This window comes from Chanos chanos, chromosome 4, assembly GCF_902362185.1.
Source record: "Chanos chanos chromosome 4, fChaCha1.1, whole genome shotgun sequence".
NCBI classification, from domain to species: domain Eukaryota; kingdom Metazoa; phylum Chordata; class Actinopteri; order Gonorynchiformes; family Chanidae; genus Chanos; species Chanos chanos.
In genome coordinates, this window is record NC_044498.1 from 42,650,651 (window position 1) to 42,676,765 (window position 26,115).

The 26,115-nt window shown below is 39.2% G+C and overlaps 1 protein-coding gene across 1 annotated transcript in view; it reads left to right on the forward strand.

The window, feature by feature from the left end:
* The first annotated feature begins 2,266 nt into the window (after nt 1-2,266).
* The window catches only part of LOC115810556 (uncharacterized protein KIAA1522 homolog), a 28,487-nt gene continuing 4,638 nt past the window's right edge, over nt 2,267-26,115 (forward strand). Inside the window, exons 1-6 of the mRNA XM_030772510.1 lie at nt 2,267-2,370; nt 12,037-12,291; nt 24,756-24,893; nt 25,235-25,278; nt 25,602-25,755; nt 25,882-25,995. Of these exons, the coding sequence (XP_030628370.1) occupies nt 12,060-12,291; nt 24,756-24,893; nt 25,235-25,278; nt 25,602-25,755; nt 25,882-25,995 (682 nt within the window). The 5' untranslated portion in view covers nt 2,267-2,370; nt 12,037-12,059. The remainder of the gene's footprint in view (nt 2,371-12,036; nt 12,292-24,755; nt 24,894-25,234; nt 25,279-25,601; nt 25,756-25,881; nt 25,996-26,115) is intronic.

A 26,115-nucleotide genomic window follows, 5' to 3' on the forward strand; every position in this document is an offset into this window, starting at 1 on the left:
GTCAAAGGTTTTTCCATCACCTGAGCGGCAAGAAAAGGTTTTTTTTGTTACTAGAACAGAATCCCAGGACACAACTTAACAGCTTATATGCAGATGTTGATTATTTGTAAGATTCTCATCAAAATAGCGAAATAAACAAGTAAACAACTAATAAATACAGTTAGAAAACAAAAGTTCATTCGATTATGGTGAAAATGTAATGTACAGTGAAAAGCTAATCACCTCCTTGACCCAACAGAGCGCTGCTAACTTAGCCAGCGATGATCAGTTAGCTACGAGGACATTGCACTATATTAAGTCTGACATAACAAACCATCTCCAGGTCATCCATCTGATGTATCTTTGACCACAATGAATGTAGCTTTGCAAGAATCTCAAAAAGAGCGAGAGAAAGGAAGGGGAATGCTGAGTACAGTAAAGAAAAGAAAAAGAGAGAGGACAGGGCTGGTTGAGAGTTCGGGAAAAAGAGAAAATATCACATGTATAGTATTGTATATGCTTGCAAAGAGACAAAATGCCTAGATAAACAAACAGACATCTGTGGAAAGATATCTGGGGGGTTTCAAAAATGGTCAAGAGCAAATTTCAGTAAAATCTGATAAATCTTTTTGACACCCTGAGGAAACATATTCCCATGTAAGTGTATGTGTGATGCAATGCCATATTCATTTAAACCCATTTTGCCAAGTAAATTAATATCCATAGGAAAATACTTTATGTCCATGTGATGGAGCTGAGAGGTTCATATTTCAGAAATAAGACAAACTACCAAATAACCTCATCAAAGACTAAATGGTAAACAAACATTTCACCAAAATACAGTGCTGCTAGAAACTATTACAATTACAAACATACAATTCATTGGATCTGGTATTTTTTTTTTTCTAAAAAAGGGCCTTGCTTGACTTCAAGACTCTCTCATGTGATATTAGGACAAAAACAAACAAAAAATGAAAGGACCCATACTCACCCGTCACACCTCCAAACATTCAAAGTCCTCTAGCCACTTCTCATTCCATACTGTCAAACAGTGTTGCCAGATTTTTTGTATGATTTAGATCCACATAATCCAGTCAGCTGAGCAGACCTGACCCTCAGACGGACTGATGTGTCTGCCTTGTATTTCCCTTTCTGTCTGCAGGAGAACCGTGAGTCTGTTTGTGTTTATTAATAAACACTGTGGGAGGAGTGAAATACTATCTGTTACCACACGGGTGTTCGTGATTGTAACCCTGCCACATGTACATACACAAAATGCTCTCTTTTTCTCTCTTCTGTAGCCATACAGATCCATCCTGTCGGTCCAGCTGTCTGCCCGTGCGTCTCTCTCTCTCTGTGTTTCAATTAACCTCAGCATTTTGATAAGTTGTTTCTACACTGACTGAGAAAGATCAGTGGTCAGGGTAAATATTTTGGAGTGTGCCCTCAGTGTGCCAGTTCTAAGTTATATTTAGGTTCCTTTATGATGTTCATCTCGAGCAGACTAAATGGATGATCTGGGTCAAAGTAGATGTTCGTGAATTTATTCAGTATTAAAAAAAAAGGGCTCACACTTAAAACCTGCATGTAACAGTTATGACAGGATCAGTCACACATAAGTAATTACTTTGTATCGCTATAACAAAAATATGAACAAAGTTCAATGAGAAATGACAAGGGGTTCAGTAGTCATTGCATGCATAATGCAGGGAGTCACCAGTGATGTTAGACGTGAGCAATAGTGACATACATATCAATGACTAATACAGGCGATTTTCAACATCAAAAATTATACGGCTGTTAAACTATGCTGTTCTGGAGAGGAGACTTATTTGTTTCTTTGCCTTCATAAGGAATAGATAAGGTTTCGTATTATTACATGACACTCTTAATTAAAATGAAGTGCTTCATATTAGTTGGCATTAATTCCTGTGCACTCAAGTTGTGAGACGCAAGCGTCAAATTGTTCAGTACACATATTTCGCCTTGAGGTGGCATTAAATCACAATGTTGGAGAAATGTTTGCGTGATTGAAACTACCTCCCATATGTTCACCTGGTGAGGCATCAGTAGGTAATTAACGTAACTTAAAATAATGGTTTAAGTGGACATGATAGTGCCAATAGATGACAGTGGTAAGTTACTGAAGGCGAGAATTGCGAGAGGAAATGTACACGTAGTTTAGCTTAAAATATTGCTCAAGAGTCTCTCAGTACGTATTGCGGAAATACCTCACCTGGAGTGTTCTTCTGGACAGTATCGAAAGAATTCACAGCAGTAACCGTGGAGGGAGTTGGTTGGCCTGCGCAGTTCAAATGGACCGCACGTGAAAAGAATTTTTGCACCTCTAAACAGGATATATTGTGGTCCGAAAATAAAATCCCGAGAAAGGTTAGTGACGTCCAGCTTGTTGTCTTGTCCACAGTTTGTTGTCTTACTGTCTGCGCGTTTTTTATTCTTTTCTTTTTTCTTTTGGTAGTCATTAAATCATGTTTTGAAAATGCTAACTTGAAATCTATGATTTGGTTACTAAAGGAGTTGCTAAAGACTCTACCCGTCGACTTGTGATTATGTGAACTTGATTATGTGAACTGCGAAAGTATTGTATGATTCACCGTCACATTAAACATCATAATAATGCAGTATGTCCTTGCATTATTGTCCTTCACGACCCATAAAGATGAACACAATGGAAACAAATGTATTTAAACCATAAATGAAAGTAACACCAAAGCACTTTTCAAGGAAGCGTTTAAAGGGTTGATCGTAGCACTGCATGAGTAGGGAGACTAAGTGCCCATGGGAGCGAAGTTGCCAAAAGGAATTTGGCGAGGGGTTGGTGATGGTACAGTATTGCAATGCGGTGTTTTCGCTGTCGAATAGTTTCACTGTCATTTCTTCTTTCACTTGTAAGTAAAGTAGTACACAACGAAGCATGCTTATTAACGTTTGCTAAGCTTTGTGGGCCACAGGACCAGTTCCCCCCCCCCAACTTTTTCTCTTGTTTGCTGAGTGCGCCGCGTTGGTTCGTTTTCATTCAGAGTAAGTTGTACATTAACTTAATGAGATATTTAGACGTGTTGCTGCATCTGAGAGTTTCCCCTCTACTCAAACATCTGTCTATGGGATTTCACTAATGGACTTTGGTTCTCATTTTTCCCTGAGTCAAAAAAGATAAGTCCGTCTGTGATGTTCTAAAAAACATTCACTTTAAAATGCGTTTTGCAATGTTAATTGAGTCGTCGGGGGGGGGGGCTTTTCCTTACTAGGAATCGTGTATGTAGCATTTGTTTGATCCTGTTTGAAGATACCACAGACGGAAGGACGCAGTCAGGCATTTGGAAAATACGTCAAAACATTGAGGCACATGATCACCAAGTTCAGCAGCAGCAAGGCGAGACAGTGCGCTCCGTTTGATTATCTCCTCAGTCCAGGGAATGGGCCACATTAGTACTATGGTTTAAAAATTAGCGAGTGAGAATGTTAGTTGCATTGTTTTGTAGGTGTCCAAGATATATCAAAAATTAGAGAAGGACAAAGAAGTGGTGAGTTGTTAAGGTTTGGGAAACGTGTGTGTGTGTGAAAGAGAGCGAGAGAGAAACATGGTGGCACTGATTATACAAGCAGGTGACTGGGAGTGAGGTTGATTTGAGAGTGTGTGAAAGTATTGTTGAGGGAGAGAAGAGAGGTATTGTGATTATTGTTTATAAAGGGTGTGTCGCTCCGTACCTGTCTGGTTGCCATGCTTAGGCTTGTTTCCGTGGAGACTCCAGGTGTGTTGTGCAATTTGGTGTGTGGACAGAATTGGTAGGTGCCTAGGGAAGAGCAAGGAGCTGAGGCTGGATGTTCATGTGTGTCTAATATTTAATTGCCTTGAAATCTTAGTTTTTAATGCACGTGTTATGGAAGAATTCAAGTCTTGACGGATAACTGTGGCATGGTTTGGCATGAAGATGACAGGAGATGCTACAAATGGGTGCTGTGAGCCAAGGTGAAGGAAAAACGCTGTTCCCACCATCATAATCTTAAATGTTTGATGGAGAAGTGGTGGGCTGAGCTGTTGTTTGTTTTTTGTTTTTTTTTCTTCAGGCAAACATTGGTGTAGAAGTGATAACTACTGTGACTGGAGATGCTAACACAATGATACAATGCGCATTGATCAGTGAGATTGATTTCGTCAGGGTCTTTTCTTAGCCACTGAGAGGAATTCCACTAAATCTTATCAAGATTCAGTAATCATTTTGTTTATGGGGAGGTTTACCAGTGGTTTCATTGTAATCAGCAGTAGTATGTCAATAAGTTGCATAATTCTGTTTTCCCTTGTGTGTCTTGTTTTGCCTAGACAAGAAGAATAGAGATTTTGTGGCAGAGAAAAATCTTTTCTTTAGCTGATTCATTGCTTACCTCTACTGTCACAAGGAGCAGAGAGATAGGAGAAGAAACCGGGAGCAGGAGGGGGATTAAGAGAGAGGAATTATAGAATTATCAGTTTCAGGAATTTAGCTTCTGCTCTCAGCAGACAAGCCACTGCATGGTTGTGGCACACAAACACATAAACACATAAACATGTTTACAGCAAGTGGAAACGTTCTCAAGTGTAAAGTAACATCTATAACCAGACCGCCTTTAACCCTTCTCTGAGAACCATGAATGAGGTCACCATTGTTTATTAGAGGGTCAGGACTAACTGCAGTAGAACAGATTGATTTGATTGATTTTTTTTTTTTTTTGTTAGTTTTTTTGTCTGGTTTGATACACCCTCAGGTCAGGTAATATGCCCTAACATTTGTCACATTTCCTTTCTGTCTTCCATTACCTCTTTGGTTTGACTGTGTGTGTGTATTAGTCATAGACTTGGCATAACTTTTCTTTCTTTATATGGAACAAAATTAACCTTATTACAATGGGGGCAAGAGTGAGAGAGTGTGTGTGTGTGTGTGTGTGTGTGTGTGTGTGTGAGAGAGAGAAATTACAGGCAATTAAAAAGTGAAAATTCCCAAAGAGAGCATATTCAGTCTAAAAACCTTGACAAAGTGTGGAACTTGCTCATGTTAAAGATCATGAATTGTAATGTCTGGTAGTGACTGAATGAAATGCAGCAGTAATGCTCTGTGAAAATCTTACCTGTAACCTATATCCATAAGGTGTTCCACTGGGTTCAATATGTCTTATAATCTTCCCCTCAGGCACAAACTTATAACATGTCGAAGCTTACATCTGCATGTCTCTGTCTCCTCTGTTCATTTTGAGAGCACAGTGCATGCTTTAAGGAAACAGTTGATAAAGGCTGGGAAAACCAGAGGTGGTTTCAAAATATTGTATTGCTCTGAATTCTCTGCAAAATCTAGACTCTAAAGAATGTGGTTCATGTTCTCTATGTGAATGTGAGTATGAAGGAAATAGAAAAAAGGAAGGATAGGAAACACGTCTTATTTGCCCTTTCATGCTCTCTTTAAAAAATTCGCAGAGTAATGGGCTAAATTTTGTAATTTCTGATGGGCAATGTGAAAGTTGTCATCTGTTGGAAGCAAGGAGTAAATGCAAGCGTGTTGGAACACATTCCTGTTCTTTTCTGAAGGGCTTGACTGAACTGGAAATCACATCAGGACTTGTGTGTGTGTGTGTGTGTGTAGGTAAGTGCATGTCAGTCTGTGCCAGGCACCTGGAGTCTGTCATGCTCAGGGAAGTTGGTGGAGTCTACAGATATACTCTACAGCCTCATACAGGTTAAATACACCCTCAGCAGGGCACGGTAGCGTGAGTGTGTGCGTACACGTGTGCGTGTGTATGCGGGTACACATGTACAGTGTTTTTATGATGTTGTGTGGACCAAATCTTGCCATGATCATATGGACATCTGACAAATGGTGGTTTTATGGGGACATTTGCTGGTCCCCACAAGTTTGAATGGCTTTTTTCCCCCCTAAAAGACATTGTTGTTTTGGGGAAGACAAAAAATGTCAGATATTTGGTTATGGCTAAGGTTAGGGGTCGGGTCAGGTTACTATTTGTGTGTGTGTGTAATGAGTCAGGTTCCTTTTCTGACCCCTAAAGACATGTGTTTCTTACATCCATTACATAGTTTACACCACTGTTTCCCTTAACTAACTGTCATGTCTTATAGGATTACAGCCTCTTTATTTGTTAAGCTGTAAGCAGTGTGTGTTTATTTTATTTGAACTCATCCGTGAGGGCTTTGCACGCTGTTAATTATTGGGTTAGGTGTTATGACGACCACAAAATATAACTCTGTTGTTATACTTTGAGTTAAAGATATGTAGCCTAACTCAAACTACACATGAAACCAAGATAAGTTTCCGCTCAGATCTTTGTGCAACATTTAAATAAACAAACATTAAATCGTTCATAGCGGTGCAATTAGACACATGACATCTGTAGTTTAGAAGTCAATAATCTACCCTCAGATTACCACAGTGTTTACCACAGTACAGAATCATAGTCATGCGACTCGCGCGGGCATTGCCATGTATCTATAACGCCATTAAGAAGTGGCAACAACGTTTTCACCATATTTCATTCAATGCCATGGGGCAAATACAGAGTCGTAAGGGGTCTGTAGCCTGGGGTGTGATGCAGCACAGTCATGCTTTATTGTGATGATGTGATATTGTTATGTGATTACATTAGTGTTGAATAAGCCTTTATATTCACGCACTTGCCAAAATATCTCCTTGTAGGAGAGTCTAGAGTTGACCTTTTCTTTCAGCGAGTAAGTTCCATGTTCTCTTTGTCTGGGACTAGGCCTTCCTCTGTACACATAAGCCCCTGCTCTTGCTCTTCCTTCCCCTTTACATGTTATATGTGAAAAACGGGAAACAATGTTTCCATGGCTGTATGACTTACGTGAATGATTCATATATATATATAAAATATAAATACACTAGTGTTGATGCCTACATTAACTGTGGCAGGTTTGCAGAATAACTATTTGCCCAAGCTTCCATGTAGCCAAAGCAATTATTTGCCATTATCTGCATATCCTGACTCAGAGCATTAATTTGCCATTAATCTCTTCTCACCTGCTCATTTGATTAGAGTGCATGTGCATGTGCATGTGAGTGTGTGGGGGTACACGTGTGTGTGTGTATATTATTCATTTATGTTTTTGTTGCATTGTGTGGATGTGGATTCTCATGAGGATACAAATATATGGAAAAAGTAAGGACATTTGCTAGTGGCTAAAATAATTCTTTGGCAAGGGTTAGATTATTAATCTTCAGTGACAGGAAAATGGAAGTCAGTGAGAGGTCCTGGTTAGGGTATAACACAGCCATGTGTGTTTATTTGAATTATGCGTTGGAGCCTGTTAACATTTGCGTGACTTTTGGTTGGGTGTGTGCATTAGCACTGTTTAAATATCAACAACAGTTATTTTAAAAGGCTACTTTGTACAGTGTAATTATGAGTGGAGCAAGACTGTAATTTCAAATTTGTGTGTTTTTTGTATAGCATGTGTTTCATTATGGTAATTGTTTGACTTAGCAGTATAATTAAAGCACATGTAGTTTTCTTATTACAATTTTTATTGATCAGTGAAGGATGCTGTTTTTTTAAGCATCTGAGACATCTGAGACACACCTATCAAAACCCTGCCAGCGTTTCACCATGAAGTTACATCTTTTCTGCAATTATTACAGCTCTGTAGTGTAGGCACTGCATTATGTCAAACACAGTGTTTTTTCCCCTATAGAATTAAGAATAAGACCGGAATTTACTATACTTCAAGCTTTGCTTTTTGTATAACATTAAGTCATTTCATATTGCTTGAATATAATATGCACATATGAAATACTCATAATACAAATACCAGTGGAGATCCATATGAAGCAAGTCAGGGACAGAATTTCTGAAATAACAATCATTTATTTGCACATGTGTAAATTTGTTGTGCTAACTTATTCAATCAGCAGCCATCTCCATTCATGAGCAGTAACACAGAATTAGAATTGAATGGACTGATTAAGTAGAATCCATTAATCTTGGTGTTTGGAGAAGAAGCAGAACCATCAGATACATTCTTCAACAAATGTTTTCCCTTTTTCGTACTTGCAAATACCACATGAAATGATCCAATCGGAGCAAGAACAGAACCAGTTATAGACAGAGTGAAGGTGATCTAGTACAGACACAGACACAGTGAATGCATGTGATGCTGCTGTTGAGGCATGATGTGTCTTGACAAGTTGTTTAGTCATGATGATTTGGACATGACATAATGGGATTGTGAAAAATGTTCCCCAATGAGATGTATCTGTAGGTAGAGCTAACTGTTGGGTTGACAGAAGATTTCAAGAAATATTTGTAAAAAAAACTAAATAAAAATTATTACCACTGGTACTACCGCTACCATTACTCTTACTACTGCTGCTGCTATTTTTGTTGTTGTTGTTGTTGTTGTTGTTGTTGTTAGTTTTATCGTTGTTGTTCTCCAGCCAATCTGAGAGATTATATAATTCATACATAATGGTATGATAGCATGCATAACTAAATGAAAACAATAGCAAAAACAACAGCAGCAACAACCATAATAATCCCTTAAAAACCTGCAGAGCTGTACTGTGATGTGATCTCTGGTTCTATCTGTAGATCTAGGGTCACATTTGTCTTCATAAAACCTGGGACGAACAAATGAAACTTGATCTTAAAATCACAACTACACAGAACCTTTGCCGTATTCTGCTTGTCTTTTGTTAGTTGTTTTGATGTCATATTTCCATGGTGATGCTATGACTCACATTCTGGTGATGAGGTTGGAAACTGACTTTGGGAAGTGTGTGGCCAATGTTTGGACTTGCAGTTTTTTTTCACAAAAATCTCTACGGTTCCCTTCCATTGCACGTAGAAAGTCCTGCATGCATCAGGCTTGCCTGAATCACAGCGAGATTTTTTTTTTTTTTTTTTATCCCCACCTCATACTGCACTACTGCTGATCTAATGAGAAAAATCTTCTAAGTATGAAAACATATAAATCCATAATACAAAACTAAAGCACAGCAATAATAGGATAGTGTTGTGCATGGCTAGCTCGGCCACAAAGGCACATACTTACATTGTTTTGTATTGTACGTAGGCACCTTTACTTTCATGTGCTAAAAATAACAGCAACACAGTCACACACACAGCAGCATGTAGCCGTCAAACTCATCATGCATGCATGCAAGTCATGTGATCACATTTTGGCTTGTTCAAGCATTGTGAATGTGAGTGTCTACCTTTCGGAGCTGATGCTTGGCTGCATTACCTTCTGGCATGTCTGTACCTCTTAACCGATCTGGATGGGTCTTTTTTGATCTCCTCCGTACAAAAATGGCTGAGGCTCTCGCAAGTTCCTCGGGGGAACATTCATGGATCATGGTTTCCTGGTTATGTCAGTTGCTTTTTTTGTTTGTCACAGTGACTTTGGCTGTGAACTACAGTTTGCACCTATGCTGATAAATTTACCTACAGAACCCAGATAAATTTCATCTAGGATTTCTGAAAAATGTTTTGTTCTGCTCTTTTTCCCCCTCTGTAAATGTTAATACCCCAGTCTGTGTAGCTAGGTAATAGCCCCATAATGTGATGTTACCATCCGAATCTCTTCAGTACGTGTGTGTGTGTGTGGGGGGGTTGTTATGTTCTGAGTGTATGAGGATGTATTTGTACCACTATGTGCCATACATTGTGGTACGAATACATATATATATAAATATATGCACCACTGGAATCTCTCTCTGCATTATAAACAGACTGACTGTTATGATTGAGTGAATGCTTGTTGGAAGAATAGAGTTGGGTGTTCAATTTAAAAGCACTTGAGGCTACACCTTTTACTATTAAATTGTTTTTACCATTGAGGAAAAAGATCTTCATTTTGCCTAAAAGTATTTTCTGTGACTGCCCTAGCGGCATGGACATGAGGTGCTGCTGGAATGCTGTCCTTGTAGACCACACACACACACACACACACACACACACACACACACACACACACACACACACACACAAAAACACACATAATCACATGGGTGCAACTCATCTCCTACTATAATTCATAAAGGAAGAAATACACAGATACTTTCTGAACCTTTCACAGAACAGTATTCATATCTCTTTACATGAAGTTCCCTGATCATAGTTTCATTTTACTGTCTTTTAATAGCTTTTTCCCGTAGATGGAAATGGATGCAAATGGAAGGTCCTCACAAGAATCTTTTTGAAAGATGTTTTGCACGTTACAGTGAAAAAAGTGCACTTTTTTTCAATCCTGTCATATTTTCAGACGTGTAAGCAGCTCTGTGGTTGACTGGGATACACTGATGTAGAAGAGACTGAAGAATGAATGAAGTCAATCTTCTATTTAACAATTTTGTGGCTTTAGAGGACTCTTAAATGGGTGTGAAGGCAGCAAGCCAGTTTGCATTCCAGCATTATAGTTTCGGGGCTTCGAAGCCAGTTGGAAAAACAGCATTCATCACTTGCAACAAAAGAATAGCTGAACTTGTACAGCTCACCTCATGTTGTCCATGTTCTCAGGGCATTTTTCAGTCACTGCACGTATTTATTGAGCTACATTGTGGACGTTCTCCACAGTAGAAGGTTTTTTTCTTTTATGATCTTAGTCTTTCACTGGCTCAGTGCTTTTTCCCACCCTCTTCCCAAACAACTTGTCCTCCACAGAGCCTCAAGGCTGGGAGGTCTCTCCCTCTCTCTCTCTCTCTCTCTCTGCCTGCCTATGTCTATCTATCTATCTGTCTGTTTACCTATCTGTCTGTCTATGTATCTGTCTATCTCTTTCTCTCACTTTCTCTCTCTACCTAGCGATCCATATTCTTAACCCACTATGGAGTGCTGAGTGCTTATTCAGCGAGGAGAGGGAGGGCAATGTGGTAATTTGTCATGATTGATTGTGAAATGAATGTACTGGAATTTTACAGGTCTTCACCTAAAACTCAGTGCATATACATAAGGGCTCTAATGTGTATATGTGTCTTTATGTCTGTGTTGCATTTGTGTGCATAACCCATAACAAGTAGTATATGAAAACGTGTACATATGAAGTTGACTGACTGCAGTATAATGTGTGCATATGTGATTGACTGCCTGCAGCATCTTTCTGCATGATGGACACAGACATATCTACATTTTTCTCCATTGTTAAATCTGCAAAAGATGATGGATCAAGTTACTAACTATTTATTTCCTGACGAGAGCGCATGCTGAGAAAACACAATTAACACAACAGAGAAAAATCAAACTAAGAAAACGGTTATGAGTTTTGCATAATGTTATACTTTCATTTATGCGGCAGTATCCCATGGTATAATATTTAAAAGCATAGGCGTGTGTGCACACATGTGCCCACATGTGTACATAGTCGTCTGTTGGTTGGTTTGTGTCATCTCCATTGTGTGTCTGGTTTTGGAGTGTGTGGGTACGTTGAGGTGTGTGGGTGGGGCACACAGATTCATGACTACATGTTCAGGAATGAAGGGAGTGGTGTTCTGTATCTCCACTGCACTGGGCTGGAATTTGGTCCAGATGCAGGCTGTGTTTCTCTTAACGCATCCAGTTTCCTGTCCCTTAGGAACTTAGCATATACTCTTTCACTTTAGATGGGCCTTTTAGTATTTCCAGTTAACTAAACTGAATACTTAACTAAAAGTACGTGACCTGTCAGTGGAGACGGAGGATGGATGAAAGAAGGGACAGCTTGTCTAGCTGTAGTTGTCTTGATGACCAAATGAGGAAGGATCCTGTTGGTGATGTGATGTCCCGTTGATAATCTTTTTTTTTCTGAAACATTACCTATATTTTAGATGATTTATTATTTATTTAAATTATTCTTTAGGCTTGCTTGTAATCTTGTTTTGACTGTTATTGACTGTACTCTCTAAATGCATTTATTGACTGTCATTGCCAATCATATCGAAATTTTTCACAATGCTTAAATCTATTGTTAAATGCCCAGTTTCCTCAAATAAACCAACATGCATTCTTGTCTTGTCATAGATGCCCTATTTAATGTTTTTCTTTTTCTCGCCTTACCTCTGGCAGACTGTCGTGCGTAAGGTAGGGTGATGTCGGGACGCGAGTCATCAGGGGATCTGGTGCCCCCGGACATGATGGAGGTTTTTGGCAAGGGGCGGCATACGGGGAAGGGGAAGAAGATGAAGAGGAGAGGGGGCTCCCTGAGACGAGCCTTTAGCTGGTTTAAAAGCCGTCGTAGGAAGAGCACCAGACCCAGGGCCCTCAGCCATGATGTGCTCGCCATTGGCAGCCCCGTCATCATTCAGCCCAGTCCCAACCCAGGTAAGATCCCTCCCATCTGCAGGTCGATAAAGTTTCAAGATGCTGTCTTTTATTATCTTTTATTACTGTAAAGAACCACTGGTTCTTGTTTTATTATTTGAAACTGGTGTCTGCTGTACAGAACTACTGTCTCACACTCAACATGTGAATTTAAACACGTTTTGAATGAGTTTGAATGTATGATTTATGTACTTGCGTGCATGTGCATTGAGGTTGTTGACAAGTGTGTTGTGTGATGCAGTGGCTTGGAGCCCAAGACAAGTTTCCCTGCGGGACAATAAATTATACCTTACCTTACCTTACCTTACCTTACCTTACCTGTCATAATGCTTCTTCACATTGTTTTTAATAGTCTCATCTTACCTCCTGTGATATCTCCTTGTGATTTTGTCACTTTCTGCTATTTATGGAGTAACTTCTTAAAAAATCTTTTAGATAAATAGTTAAATAATGAGCTTATAATTGACTAGAACTATACATTATCCATAATAGTTAAATTCTTACAAATTAGATCTTCGGAGGAGATTATATTCACACAGCACTAGTATCACAAACTCTCTCGCGGTTTTATAAATGGTTGGAATATGTACACACCAGAGGATGATAGAGCAGCTTCTGTGCACTGCATATATGCCATTTACTTGAGCAGTAAGCAACAATCAATGAGTCAGTAGTTGACTGAGGATGGTGTATTGCTAAGTAAACTTTGTCCATTATGAATATATGAGTAAGGTGTTTTTTCTCTGAGAGGGTTTCATATCCTGTTCGGTTGCTCTGGGGCATGTTTGTTCCCTTTGTGCTGTGTTTGAGTAGCTTGACTCATCAAAGTCACCTTTTGCCTCTCTGAACGAAATTTATCATTGAGAAATCCCTCCCTTTAACCTTCTTCAGTGGAGAGCCTTGTGAGAGTTAAAGCAGTTATACTGAGCGAGGCCTTTGAGCCTAATTAATTCAAATGCAAAATTAAGTGACTGTTGTGACAGTTAAATATTGAGCATTTTGCTCCTGCAAGAAAAGTAGTAATTGATCCTTCACATATCATTCCATAGTAAGTAAATAAATGTTTACTTTTTTGTAATCCCCTTTTTTCATTCTATGGTCAAGTTCTTAACCATGGAAAGTTAGCATCTAGTGGTATGTAACCCTGGCACACAAAAGAAGTTTGTCAGTTAGGTGTAGGTTTTTTTTTCCAGTTTATTCAACCTGTAGGCAAGAATTACCTTCCAGATAAGTTTTATGCCCACAACTCAAAACAATTACCTTATATATTTGAGTTGGAATCACTTCTTAAATTTGCTGCCATCACCTGTCTTAAAATTTAGATAAGTTTTATATTCTATTATACTGTATTTCGTTTTTATTTTATGCCACATGGAACATGCTACTGAGATTTTAATAAATGATGTTTAGGACCCTTTTTCTGTGGATTTACTCTGTGTTCAAAAATTCTTTTGCACATTCCGGTTGTTCCCATACAAGATCCAAAAATGATTTCCCTCAGTTTCCCACAAATTTCTTGATGTGTGTTTATCTGCTAAGGCTGACTTGCCAAGTAGTGAGATGGATACAACTGCAGAGACATCAATGTCAGCTCAAGAAAGAAACAGTGGGAATTTCCACTGATCTAATCTAATTGTTTCACTTAGTCAAAAATACCTATGTCAGAGGTTGGACACGGTTTAGAGTCTATTTTCAGCTGTTGTTTTGTGCTTGATTACCCTTTAAATATCAGCCAGTCTCTCTTTTTGTAAAATCTAAGTGGAAGTGGCTTGCTCTTAAACTAAAAGTGCAACTGGATTTGTGCTGGTTCTGCACTAATTTGCTTGTTGGATTCTTTTGAGACATGACCTTTTTCTGAGGGAATGTAAACCTTGGACGATGATAAGAATGGTCTCCTTTACCAAGGTTGGTTGAAAGGGTGGTGTGTTTATACATGTGTGAAGGAGACAAAGCTTTCTTAGAATCATGTGAGGTAATGCTGGACCTTAACTAGAAGATTGGCGTTGGTCACACGAAGATAGTCTTTTTTTTTTTTTTTTTTTTTTTAATGAAACGCCGTATCAACAGCTGTTTTTGAATCATATTTATCAAATTCTGAACAATGATTTCTCATCCTTCCCATTAAACATACACCCAAAAAATTTCCAAAGTATATTTAACTGCCACCAAGTTACTTGCAAATGGTTAAGGCACTGAGAGAGATGCATGCAACACCTGGGATTTGTAGTTCAAATCTTGCTGTGGCCAGGCATCCAGAAGGCCTCAAGTGGCCATGTGCCCTTGGGCATATGTGTTGCCCCACCCCACCCTCCGTCAAACAGGCAGATGTCTACATTTAGTATTGGGCATAATACCCAATTGTTCCCTTGACTTACAGGAGAACAAGGACAATTGGACAATCTAATCTGGGGAGAAATGAGGCAGGGAAAAAGAACATTTTTCTTGCAGTGCTCTGATTATTTGGACATTATTGACATCTCTTGTCTTTTTGCTGCCAGCTAATTAAATCAGGCCTGTTAAACTGATCTCTCCTTAGATTCAAAGGGATTTAGGTGATATAACTCTGAAAAGCTGCAAGGCATAGAATTCACATCTCCTTCTTTCTTTTTAGTTATTCATACAGTAAACAAAATACATAGTTGCAACCCAAAACAAAGTGTTACAACTACAAAAAAAAATAAACAGCATCAGACCAGATTCTTACTTTATCGTTGATGATGTAACAGCAATTATCCCAAAAGTGGCATGACACGATCCATGACTGCAGAGACAATGTGGAGTGGTTTATGATTATGGCATGCACTCCTCTGATTCACCCATCACACGGGTTTTTCTCAATCTGTGGTCTGCTCCATACTATGACCAGCAACCTTCTGGTAACTAACTTGTGACTCCTCTCAAAACTAATAATTCTTTTCTGATAACTCATAACTCTTTCTGCACTTCTCATTACTGCTGTGACCTCTTAATAAGAAAACCATTATCGTGGTCAAGAGAAGCATGAATTATGATAACTCTTGAGACCTCAAAAAATGAGTTTGTGTTCAGACCTCTGAACAACAATGGTTGTCCCTCCCTAAAAGTCACTCTTCCTCTAGCCGTGGCATGACAGTCGGGGCAGAGAGAAACTGAGACTACTCAACATGTCTGTGCATGACTCTAAGCAAAGCATGATGTAATGTTAATTGCTTAATGGACTCAAGGGTGACACCTTTGTGGAAGCACCTGCTTTTGATACAGTTTGTATCCCTCATATACTCAGGTGTTTCCTTTATTATGGAAGTTACCTATACGTCTGTATAAATATTTATAATGAATTCCATTACTGATTAACAGGACTCCCCAAGTCGGTCTCACTCATGTTTACTGATGAAGGCAAACGTTTTTTGTACTTTCATGTTAATTTATTGATGTATTGATGTGGGGCAGAGGAGGTTGACTCAGTTGGAAATGTTTAACAACTTAGTTGCCTCTGTCACCTGGACATGAGAGTCGACTCACCGTTAACTGTGTTGTGAAGTCCAAAAATCTTGACTGTCCATCTTTCTCTCTCTCTCTCTCTCTCTTTTTCTTTTTCTCTCTCTCTCTCTCTCTCTCACACACACACACACACACACACACACACACACACACACACACACATACAAAACTGAATCCTGAGCAAGGACAAGGAGAACCACAAATGAAAAAGAGAACATTTGTATCTTAAGGAAGAAACCACAATACTGAGGAAAGCAGAAAAAATAGTGGTGTGAGCATTATGTGAGTAAATAATCGTTCTGTTTCTCTTTTCTCTCACTCAGAAAGGATAAAATACGCTGATACTTTTACAGTTACAAAACGTGGTTAGCTCTCTCTTTAAGATGTTTCATGGTTTTTAAGCAGTAATAGTAAGTCATTAACTTTCTAGAATTTTTGTATTGCTTTGATGCTTAGAACAGGCTGTTTTAAAAATTCTTAGTGAATCACTCAACACTTTTTCATTGTATTCAATACACTCAATACACCCAAAAACACTGTCCTTTGTCATCCACTGTTTCTCAAATGACATCACTGCCCCAGGTGTCAGATTTGCTTGAACAAGTGATGGAATCTTAAAATGAAGGCCTCTGTGTGTGTGTGTATGTGTCTGTGTGTGTGTGTGTGTGTGTGTGTGTGTATGTTTGTATATGTGTATATGTATGCACCTGCTCTAGATCACCTAAATCCTTTCCTCATTCTCTCTGACCTCTCCCTGAGAGATTCCATACATTCTCGTGTCCATTTAAGCCTGTGGCCTGTAACAGACCCATGGATAGGCCCTTTGGTGGCTGTGTATATATGTGTTTGGGTGTGTGTGTAGGTGAATGAGTGTGTTTGTATATATCTACAGCTGAATACAATTAACAGTGTGAACCTGCGTGTGTGTGTGTGTGTGTGTGTGTGTGTGTGTGTGTGCATATATGCATTTGTGCTTGTGATTCATGTTAGACCAAAACGTGACAGCATGCTAGCACAAATTTATGCACATCCATTCATGTCTCCATGTGTATGCATTCCCAGGTTGGCACTGCAGCTTAAAAACCCTATAGCCCAGATTACTACCACGCCATCACGGTGGCTCATGATGGCACAGCAACAGATACGTTTTGGCTGTTGATACTCAGTAAATGAATATTAGAAATGTCCTGACTTATGACAGTATATTCCATATTGAAACTGAAGGTCTAGACCACGTGAAGAAGAGTCTTAGCATTCCATACTTGTCATTTGTAAGCAACTGGAGTTTCCCACTTTATGCGAGGTGGAGAATGTGTCTTCCTCACTTCCTCATTCTGCCCATCCCCACCTCCACCTTCTCTCTGTGTGTGTAAGAAGGCAGGAGGAATGGGAGGGGGGGAAGAGAGAGAGAGATTTCTGAATGTATTTGTCCTCTAGTATCAGTGTGTCTTTTCATGCATAGTCATGAATATTAGTGTGTGTGGGTGTGTTCACACAGGATTGTTAACTCAACTGAGTGTCCACATGAATTTGAGAGAGAGGTGAGCAAACAGGTTACGTAGTCTGTGTGTTCTTTACGTTTCTTCCTGTTGTTGCAGGAATCCAGCACAACTTCATCTCACTCAGTTGAAGTTACAAAGTACTACAGTCAAAGTGACTGAAAGTAACTTCTTGTTCTTCTAGGTGACATAGGGACCTAAATCCTTATGAGAAAGAGATGGCCCATGTCTGGTCAACAGCTGTGAAATGTCTCAAAACAGTGGGAACCAGGGTTTAACACACAAAAAACGTCATGGCCAACAGAAACCCTTTTTTCCAAAGTATTTTGGGTTTTTTTTTTTGTTTGTTTTTTTTTTAGGATGTGTTCTTCTGAACAGATGCATTTCTCTGTTCCTCCTCAAAGTTTATCTGTCCATCAGTTTCCAACAGAGTGTTTGTTCAGAAGCTTCTAGAACGGAGCATTCTGTCTGTCTCATGAATCACTCCTTGTTTCCTGTTGAGAGCATCATGAGCCATGGAGGAATGTAATATGAAAGGACAGTGACAGTGTTCCTTCTTCATAACCAGTGTTTGATACCTGTTTGTAACAGTCACTTAACGCCATTTTAACGGCCTCACGTTTGTGATTAATTTGAAATAGGACACCGGTGCAAGGACGCAAGTTGAGCCAAATGTATTCACATGCATAAAGTAACATTGGTGCCAAACTAAGTGTGAGTCATACCTTATGTAAGAACCTTTTAAGACAACATTACAGCTCCCTCCTCTGTTCCTGTTATAAGTCACGGAACTCAAAATATTTTATTTTTGAATTATTTTGAATTAAAAGGAATTACTGGTAAAATAGTCTGTAATATGACAACCAATATCACCTGTCTGCATAGTTCATGTCTGGATATACCACTGGATATACTGGATATACTATTTGTTATCGACATATGTATCAAAGCCAGTAAGCCCATTACTGCTGACTTGGCACTGATATTTTGTGACATCTGCATTGTGGCCATACAAACTGTGCCAAACTTTACATAATAGGCCGAGTCACAAAGGGCAAATTATGAAAATTGAAGTGGCCCACACTTAGGCCAAGCCGTAGTTCAAAAGGGCATGTATTTGGTTAACTGATATGCAAAGACAAGATTATGCTAGTGAGCACTAATGGCAATGATGGTGTAAAGATGAATGGAGCACAATAAAACCAGCTCTCTGTGATACCATTAAGGGCTTACTGAGGACATTATTTATTTGAATTAGTAAATACTTGTTCCATCTCTTTTATAACATAGTAGGTTAAAGATATCGAATTTGTCTCTCTCCACTGATGAACATCCTTGCTCTCTTCATGAAGACCATGCTGTCCAAAAATATATCTGTCTGTGGTTTTGCCAGAGATAAAACACGTTGGTGCAACAAAACCACTGTGCATTATTTTTCTTCATCTACTGTCTGTAAACCTCTAGTGCTTTCCTGATAATAGATATGAACAGTCTTCAAGTAGAGAATGTTAATGTTCAGTTTTGTCAGATCCTGTCTTTTCACTTTTACTTTTTTTGACTTTGTCGTGACTACTTGCAGTTTTGCCTTACTGTGCTCAAGGGCATTTATTCAGAATCATTATCTGTGAGAGTAAATACCATCTTTCTGTTGTATAACATAGACAGGGCACGCTGGCCTGTTCTTTCCCTCGTCTAATATGACTGATCAGAGATTATTTCCTTTCTGCGCTAAAGGTTAGGATAAATGACAAAACTGCTGTGAGGAAACCTGTTCAAGAAAAACACACATGCTTAGGTTTTTTTTATTTTACACTATTTGATGAAGATTAGGAGTGAACTATCTTAATGGTTTATAGAGTGTTGGTAATAGGTAACTAGGGTAAAGAAAACAAGAATGTTACTTCGCCGTTACTGCACCTACGTGTGTTTGTAGCCTCAAGTGCAGAGGGAGTTGTTAGTAGTTGGGGGACTCTAGAATCCTCACTGGTGTACCTGTGACTACTCAAGCCACAAAATGTCTGCTCCTGATTTGCTTCCTGTAAACATTTTCCAAATGCAGCTTGATTGTTTCATGGTTCTGGTTAAGAGCAGGACTAGATCTACCTAACCTGAATGCTTTGTTAACATTGAGTGTTAGTATAGCTTCTAACTACGTACAACTCAGATATAAAAGTTCCTAATTATGGACCTCAGAGGCTAGATGACTTTTCAGTTTCTGTATATCTACGGCCTCCCAAAGGGACACATTCTTCTTACATTTAAAGCAACTGAAGTGGCACTTGACTAAGCCACAGAAAACCAAGGTGCGGTCTTTGTGCCAAGCTCTATCATTCCTGTTTTCAATTCCAAGAACTGAAAGTGTGCTAACAGTTGCACTGAAAGAAGATGTTCTGGAATTAACAGCTATGGCCACACTCTCTGATCATCAGCTCAACTGTCTTAAGTATCGTTGAAGAAAGTGGCTCATTCGAGCCTAGTGTTTTGTCCCAGCTTGCCTTTGTATGTCTGTGGTGACTTACAGGAGAGCACTACATACTTCGTACAGTGTGTCTTTTAACTCTCACCTAAAAAAAGAATTGAGAACTATGCTGAAGATCTGGGTAAAACCGAAACAGTCCTCCTCTGGGAGAAAAGCATTGTTGATTGTTGACTGATTACCAAAGCATTGTAGTCTCATGGCTATAAATATGATGTTAACAGAGGTTTGTGGAAACTTTGTGGTGGAATACAGTATAACATCTCTTACAACCCACCTGTTGTGTTTACAAATAATTAAGTAGATTTGTTCCATTTTAGAGACATGTCTGCTCTTTTGTTCTGTTCCTTCTGTTCTTCTTGTTCTTGCAGTCGGTTTGATACCTGTTGCCAGCGTGTCGATGCAGGTCTGAATAGCTTACATTCTCCAAACGTTTTTTTTTTTTAATTGGATTTTCTCTGAATGTTACCATCGTGTTAGTTCCTGTAAATGGTCGTTTCATTCTGAATGGCCGTTGAAAAGAGTTACAACTGAAAACCGCGTGTTTTCTCTCTCCATGGCTTTATTGGGAGATATGCACAGGTCACATGGCTCAGTATGTGATAAAGTCATTTTGCGAAACTGTCATGCAGTGATCTGGCTCACGATTAGTCTCCTTGCTCTCATTGTACAAGTATTTGGTATGTTTGTGTGTATTCCTTCCAGATACATTCACTCAATTTCCTGCTCTCTCACTTCCTCCCTCTTCATTTCTGTTATTTCAGTCAAATTTCACCTTCAGGCATGAGGCGTGTGCAGCTCTTCTCCAGTGATACCATGGTACAGTCATGAAAAAGAGACAATCCTATCCCCCATATCCCCCAATGTGTACAGAAGTTCTACATGCCAATACAATATAGTGTTCCTCTCACCCTAATGTACTACTGGCCTTCTCCCCCATAGTCAGCCTTTCTTACACTAGTGATCTTCAGAGAAAGATCATGCTGAAAGATGAGAACTGACATGTGTATTATCCGACATGGCTGAGCTACTGCGAGACAGGCATCTGGACTGCGCCTTAGATGATCCCCATCAGATATCCAGACAAAACAGTTTAGTTGGACAGTAAAATATAAGAGGTCCTTAAGACGTGAAGTATGACACATAAGTGTAGTGTAATATATATTAATATAGTGTAATATATATTGTTTTGGTCACACGATGCATATGAAATGGATTTACACTAATGGAGAATTCCAACTTTTCACATGAGTAAATTTTTTAAAAAACACACGGGTATGAAAAAAATTTATAAAATTAGATTTTGTTGTTCTAAAAATTTTGCCAAATACAAAATGGCAAATAATGTCTGCAGAGCCATTCTGGCACAGGGAAGTTTATTAATTGAGAACAATAATGCCTACTGTTTGATATTTCCTCTGCATATTTTGCATTTGGTGTATCTCTGAGACTGTTTGAGAGATTTTTGTTTTGTCTTTGGTAAAGCTGAGATAGACATACATCCTGCTTATGACTGGTAGTACACAGGGGCAGAGACATGTCAGGACACAGTCAGACTTGTGTTTGTGTGTCTGTGTGTGTGAGAAAGAGACACAGTGATAAAAACCGCTGGCTTTTTGTTGATTACCTCATCGGAGTTCATGTGTGAGATCCACTGTTGACAACTGTAAGACTGAACCTCAGAACCTGGTAGTAAAAAAAAAACAACATCACAGGTCGTTGTGTGCACCTTAAATGTTCGGTGTGAGACTGTGGAGTCTCACAGATATCACCAGAGCCCTTTATCATCACACAGTGCTTATTCTGAGGGTAATTAATGTTGTTTGATTGGGTGTGGCACTCCCTGACTTCAAGGCACAGAGCAACCTGCTGTGGAATGATACACCAAGGACAAAGTGTTGCATACCACTGCACACCATGCAGATCATGCATTCAGATGCATTTTACCAAAGACTCGTTCAAAATATGTTAATGTATACACTTATATACTCACTTACACCAGTTCATCAACCACTGACCCATGTAAAAGAAAAACTTTAGTTTGTCATATTTTACAAGATTGGAGAAAAGTGACCATTGTACTACATGGACGCTCCAACAAATTGGTCTTCTCAAAAACCAATCATGACCATGAGTTGTAGGCATTATCCCTCTATGTCTTCTCTTTTCTTTGTGTAATATTTTACCTAATCAATGTAATGAAGGTACTGTTCCATGTTTGGACACCGTTAGCAAGATGTCTAGGATCTCTTGCATCTAAGCCATAAATCTTCTTGTTGAGTCTAAGCCATTTGAAACTGGTGATTTAATATAAACATTGTTTGACGTCCTTGTTGTGTGACTGAGTGGGATTCTCTGTGTACTTTGCCAGCCTGAAGTCATCAACATGAGCTTTTAAAAAAGCAGAGAGACTGACATTTAAAGAGTTTAAGACAGTAATAGGAGTTCATTCTTGTGGCTGCATAAAACTTTGGATGACGTTCCAAAGAAACCAAAGAAACAACTTCATCTAAAGAGTAAACATGAGTTAGTTGTCACCTCCCTACGCACTCTTGTTCTTTTTGTATGTTGATTATGGACCAAACTAAGCAGACATTTGCTGACAACCTCTTTGTATTAAATGGGATCATTACCGGAACAAGCACGAGCGCACGCAGCTCTTAAACACAATCTTAGGCTGTTGCACTCCCTCTTGTGGAAGCAAAGTGTTAGTTCAGACTTGTGAGTTTTAACATGACCTCTGCTGCTCTGGGTGTGTTGCTCACTGACAGTAAAATGTGGAAATGAGTAAATCAACCAACCAACTAAATATTAGTATTCAAGTTCTGAAGTGTACTTCTTCAATGTTACCATAAATATAATACATGGTAACTTGTAAGTAGATGTTTAGAAGTTCTTTCTTGTCTTGACTTTATTATTAACACGACACCAGTAGTTACGTCTTGATATCCGGGTGGATTTACTTTCCGCACACACGTGTGATTTACTTTAGCCTTACCAAAAGTAATGGGGGCACAAACACCAAATATAACCCCAGGCCAATCCAAAAACTGCCAGAGAATTTTGTCAGATCTTTTGCTGATCCTCAGCAGTGTGATCAGCGGATTAGGGATGATTAGTGGGCGGTATGGCCACTCTCACATCATTAATGGGACCAGAGGCTGTGTGTACATATGTGCATGATAACGTGGGTAAAGAGAGGGCTTATGTGTTTGTGAGACGGGGTCAGTAGTAGTGAGCATGAGGAGGGTGTGTGTTATTTAGAGTCAGTGCTGTGGAATTAAGCTGTTGTGGATTAGTGTCTGAGACCTCTTTGTTCAGTGATTGGTCATGTAGTCTCAGTCTGTTTCGTGACAGCAGATGAAGCCTCAAAAACAACAAGCGTGAAGAATAGCAACATTATCAACCACATTGACTCAATTCATCGAGTGGATACCTGAAGATTAAAAACGAACAAGGATTTGATCAATCATTTCTGAATTTCTGACAGACTTTTTACCAGAGCCTGCGAATTTGTCACTATTAGAACATTCTTGGTTCTGCTCTTGCTTCAGTTCTTTCCCTTTCGTTCTCAGGACTACACTTCCACAGTAGCCTAAACATGGTGGTTCTCCTGACCCAAAATATTTGCTCTCTCTTGTCAGTCCTTAAAAGAAAAGGTGAGTGGAGCAAAGATTGAGGTCTGTCACTGACAGTAAAAGGAGTGCATTTTGTGCTGATAGTTGTAATATTTTGTTAGTTGGTTATATTTATGTTTGATCCGACCATGGTAATATTCTGTTGTACACTTTTTATTGTACCTTTCATTGAATTGGTAAATGTTTTGTTTTAATGAGCCTACTTCTGGATTTAACAAGCCAGAATATTGGTAATGTGCAGCAGGAATGCGCTCATGTCTTTTCAGGTAGTATTATAACACAACTGAAAAGACTTTAGATTTATTTTGTGTGGAAAACATATTGATACAGCATTTCCTTACATACTGACATAAAATTGGCATTAACAGCTGCAAGAAATAATTGTGCTTGTAATTTTCTCTGAGCAATAGCTGGCATTATTAGAAATATCCAGTTGCTTAAGAGTAATGACAGAAATATCCAGTTACTGAAGTAATGGCAGTGTATAAGTATTTAAGTGTGTGTGTGTGTGTGTGTGTGTGTGTGTGTGTGTGTGTGTGTGTGTGTGTATACACACACACACACACACATACACACTGCTATATATATAGCAGTGGTGATAAAGACCACATGGCTGGGTCACAGACTGACTAATGTGGTGTTAACACACTTTTTAGTGCAGCATTTAGCCCTTACTACTGTAATGACAAGACACTAGTTTGACCAAGTGACATAATGAGATATCACACTGATCCTTCTGGAGTGTCACACTGCTTACTCTACCAGAGCACTAATAGCCTTGTTACCACACTGGCTTAACTTTCTTAATCTCGTTTATATCCCAGGCTCCAACCACATGGTTCTTTCGTTACAGTGCATGAATCAAGAACTGATTGAATGGGTTAAAGCAGTTTGCTTGAGATTTTGTGCATTCTGGAGATACTTTTCTAAACCATATTGTAATCACTGTTTCTTAGTGGTTGATTTGTAGAGTTACTGCTTAAGTCATTTTTAATGGGACTAAAACCAGGTGACACTTAATCCAAGCCACGCATGCCAAGCGATGCTGTTTTTATCTGAGAGGAAAGAGGCTCAGCGCAATGAACTTTAAGGGAATGACTGCATTACTTTTACTGAGTCATGTGAACCAGTGCTTGTTTCAGTTTTAGTACTTTCAAGTGTCAGCAATATCTGAACCTGATTAAACTAACCTTTAGAGCTCACAATGCATTTCCCATCTGTGTAACCTCTATGCCTTAATCCATCCCTTTATTCATCCCACCGCCTATATTATTTGTAGTGTATTTAACCACACAAGCTCTCTCTCTCCCCCCCCCCCCATCTCTCGCTCTCTCTCTGTCTCTCTCTCTCTCTCTCTCTGGTACCTTATAGCCCCTAAGGAAGAAGATGTGGGTTCCTCTCCCTCTCAACACTTCCAGGAGAATGTGTTTGCTGAGAGCAGTCGCCCAAAATATGTGGAGGACATTCTCACCCAGGCCCAGGAGGGGCTTAAGCTTATGCAGCAAGAGGGTATGAATTCATCCTATTAAAACCAAAGAGTTCAGCCTGTTCCATTTTCCATTACATTCTGGGCGTTTCTGTCAATCTTTGATGAGTAGCTTTACAGAAGCAGATACAGAATGGTGTAAATTCAATCCAAATTTCAGGTGTCGTGTCTTCATGTATTAAAATGAGTCTTTTCAAACACTATTGGTTATGATCCTTTACCTTCAGTTTTTAAGAGTGCGTACTGTTCCTTTTAAAGGACATTTTTTTTCTCATCCACGTAGGTTATAAGATGAGTATTTGTGCATCTATATACAGGCACCGTTTTAATAGATCTTTTTAATGGATGTTTTTGTGTTTTCCAGAAAGCAAGAACTGGGTAGACTACATGGATGACCAAAGTATCATAGTAAGTGCCCTTCACTCAATACATTTTTTTTTGTTGCTGTTGTTGTTTCAGCTGCCTCATACAATATTTCAATCCAGAGATTATTCAAGATAGTGGCCAAAGAATTCAGAACATTGTTAAAGTTTATTCAGATTATTGAAATCCTCTCAAGGTGCCAAGGAGCTTATGCTCTCACATATCTGGTTCACTGAGGTGAGTAGTCATGTGATAAGGTGAACAGGGAGAGGAAGAATGTTGGGACAGCACTGATAATTTTGTATTTACACTGTACTTTGGTCAAGTGTAACATGTTGTGAAGATGGCGTTAACCACTCTCCCTGCAGTCAACAGGGACATCTCGGACAGAGACTGATGGCAGGCTCAGTGAACGCCTTGAGTCACCGGAGTCTGAGAGTGCTGCCATTGACACTGTTTCCACAGTCTCAACCAGGTCTACGGTGTCCTCATTGTCCACGCGCTCTGGGCTCACTCGTCAAGGTTGGCATTCCAGAACAAGATGCATTCATTAACAGTAAATAATCAATGACGTGCTCCATGATGTCCAAGCAAAATCTGATCTTTAGTAGACTTTTTTTTTTAAGATTCTCAAACTATTCTCTCCAGGCTCTACATTCACACCTCTGAATCAGGGAAAGAAGCAGGAGGTGGGAAGGAGCAGGAGGAGACACAGGAGGAGCACAGTCATGGGGATACCACGCCATGTCCAGCAAGAACTAGGTACGGTATGCTATTCATAAATTAGATAGGAATTATTCTTGAGTTACACATTAGATTGAATATTCAGAAACAAAGGTTGTCAAAACAAAAATGTTGTTAATTAAGGCATCGTACTCGTAC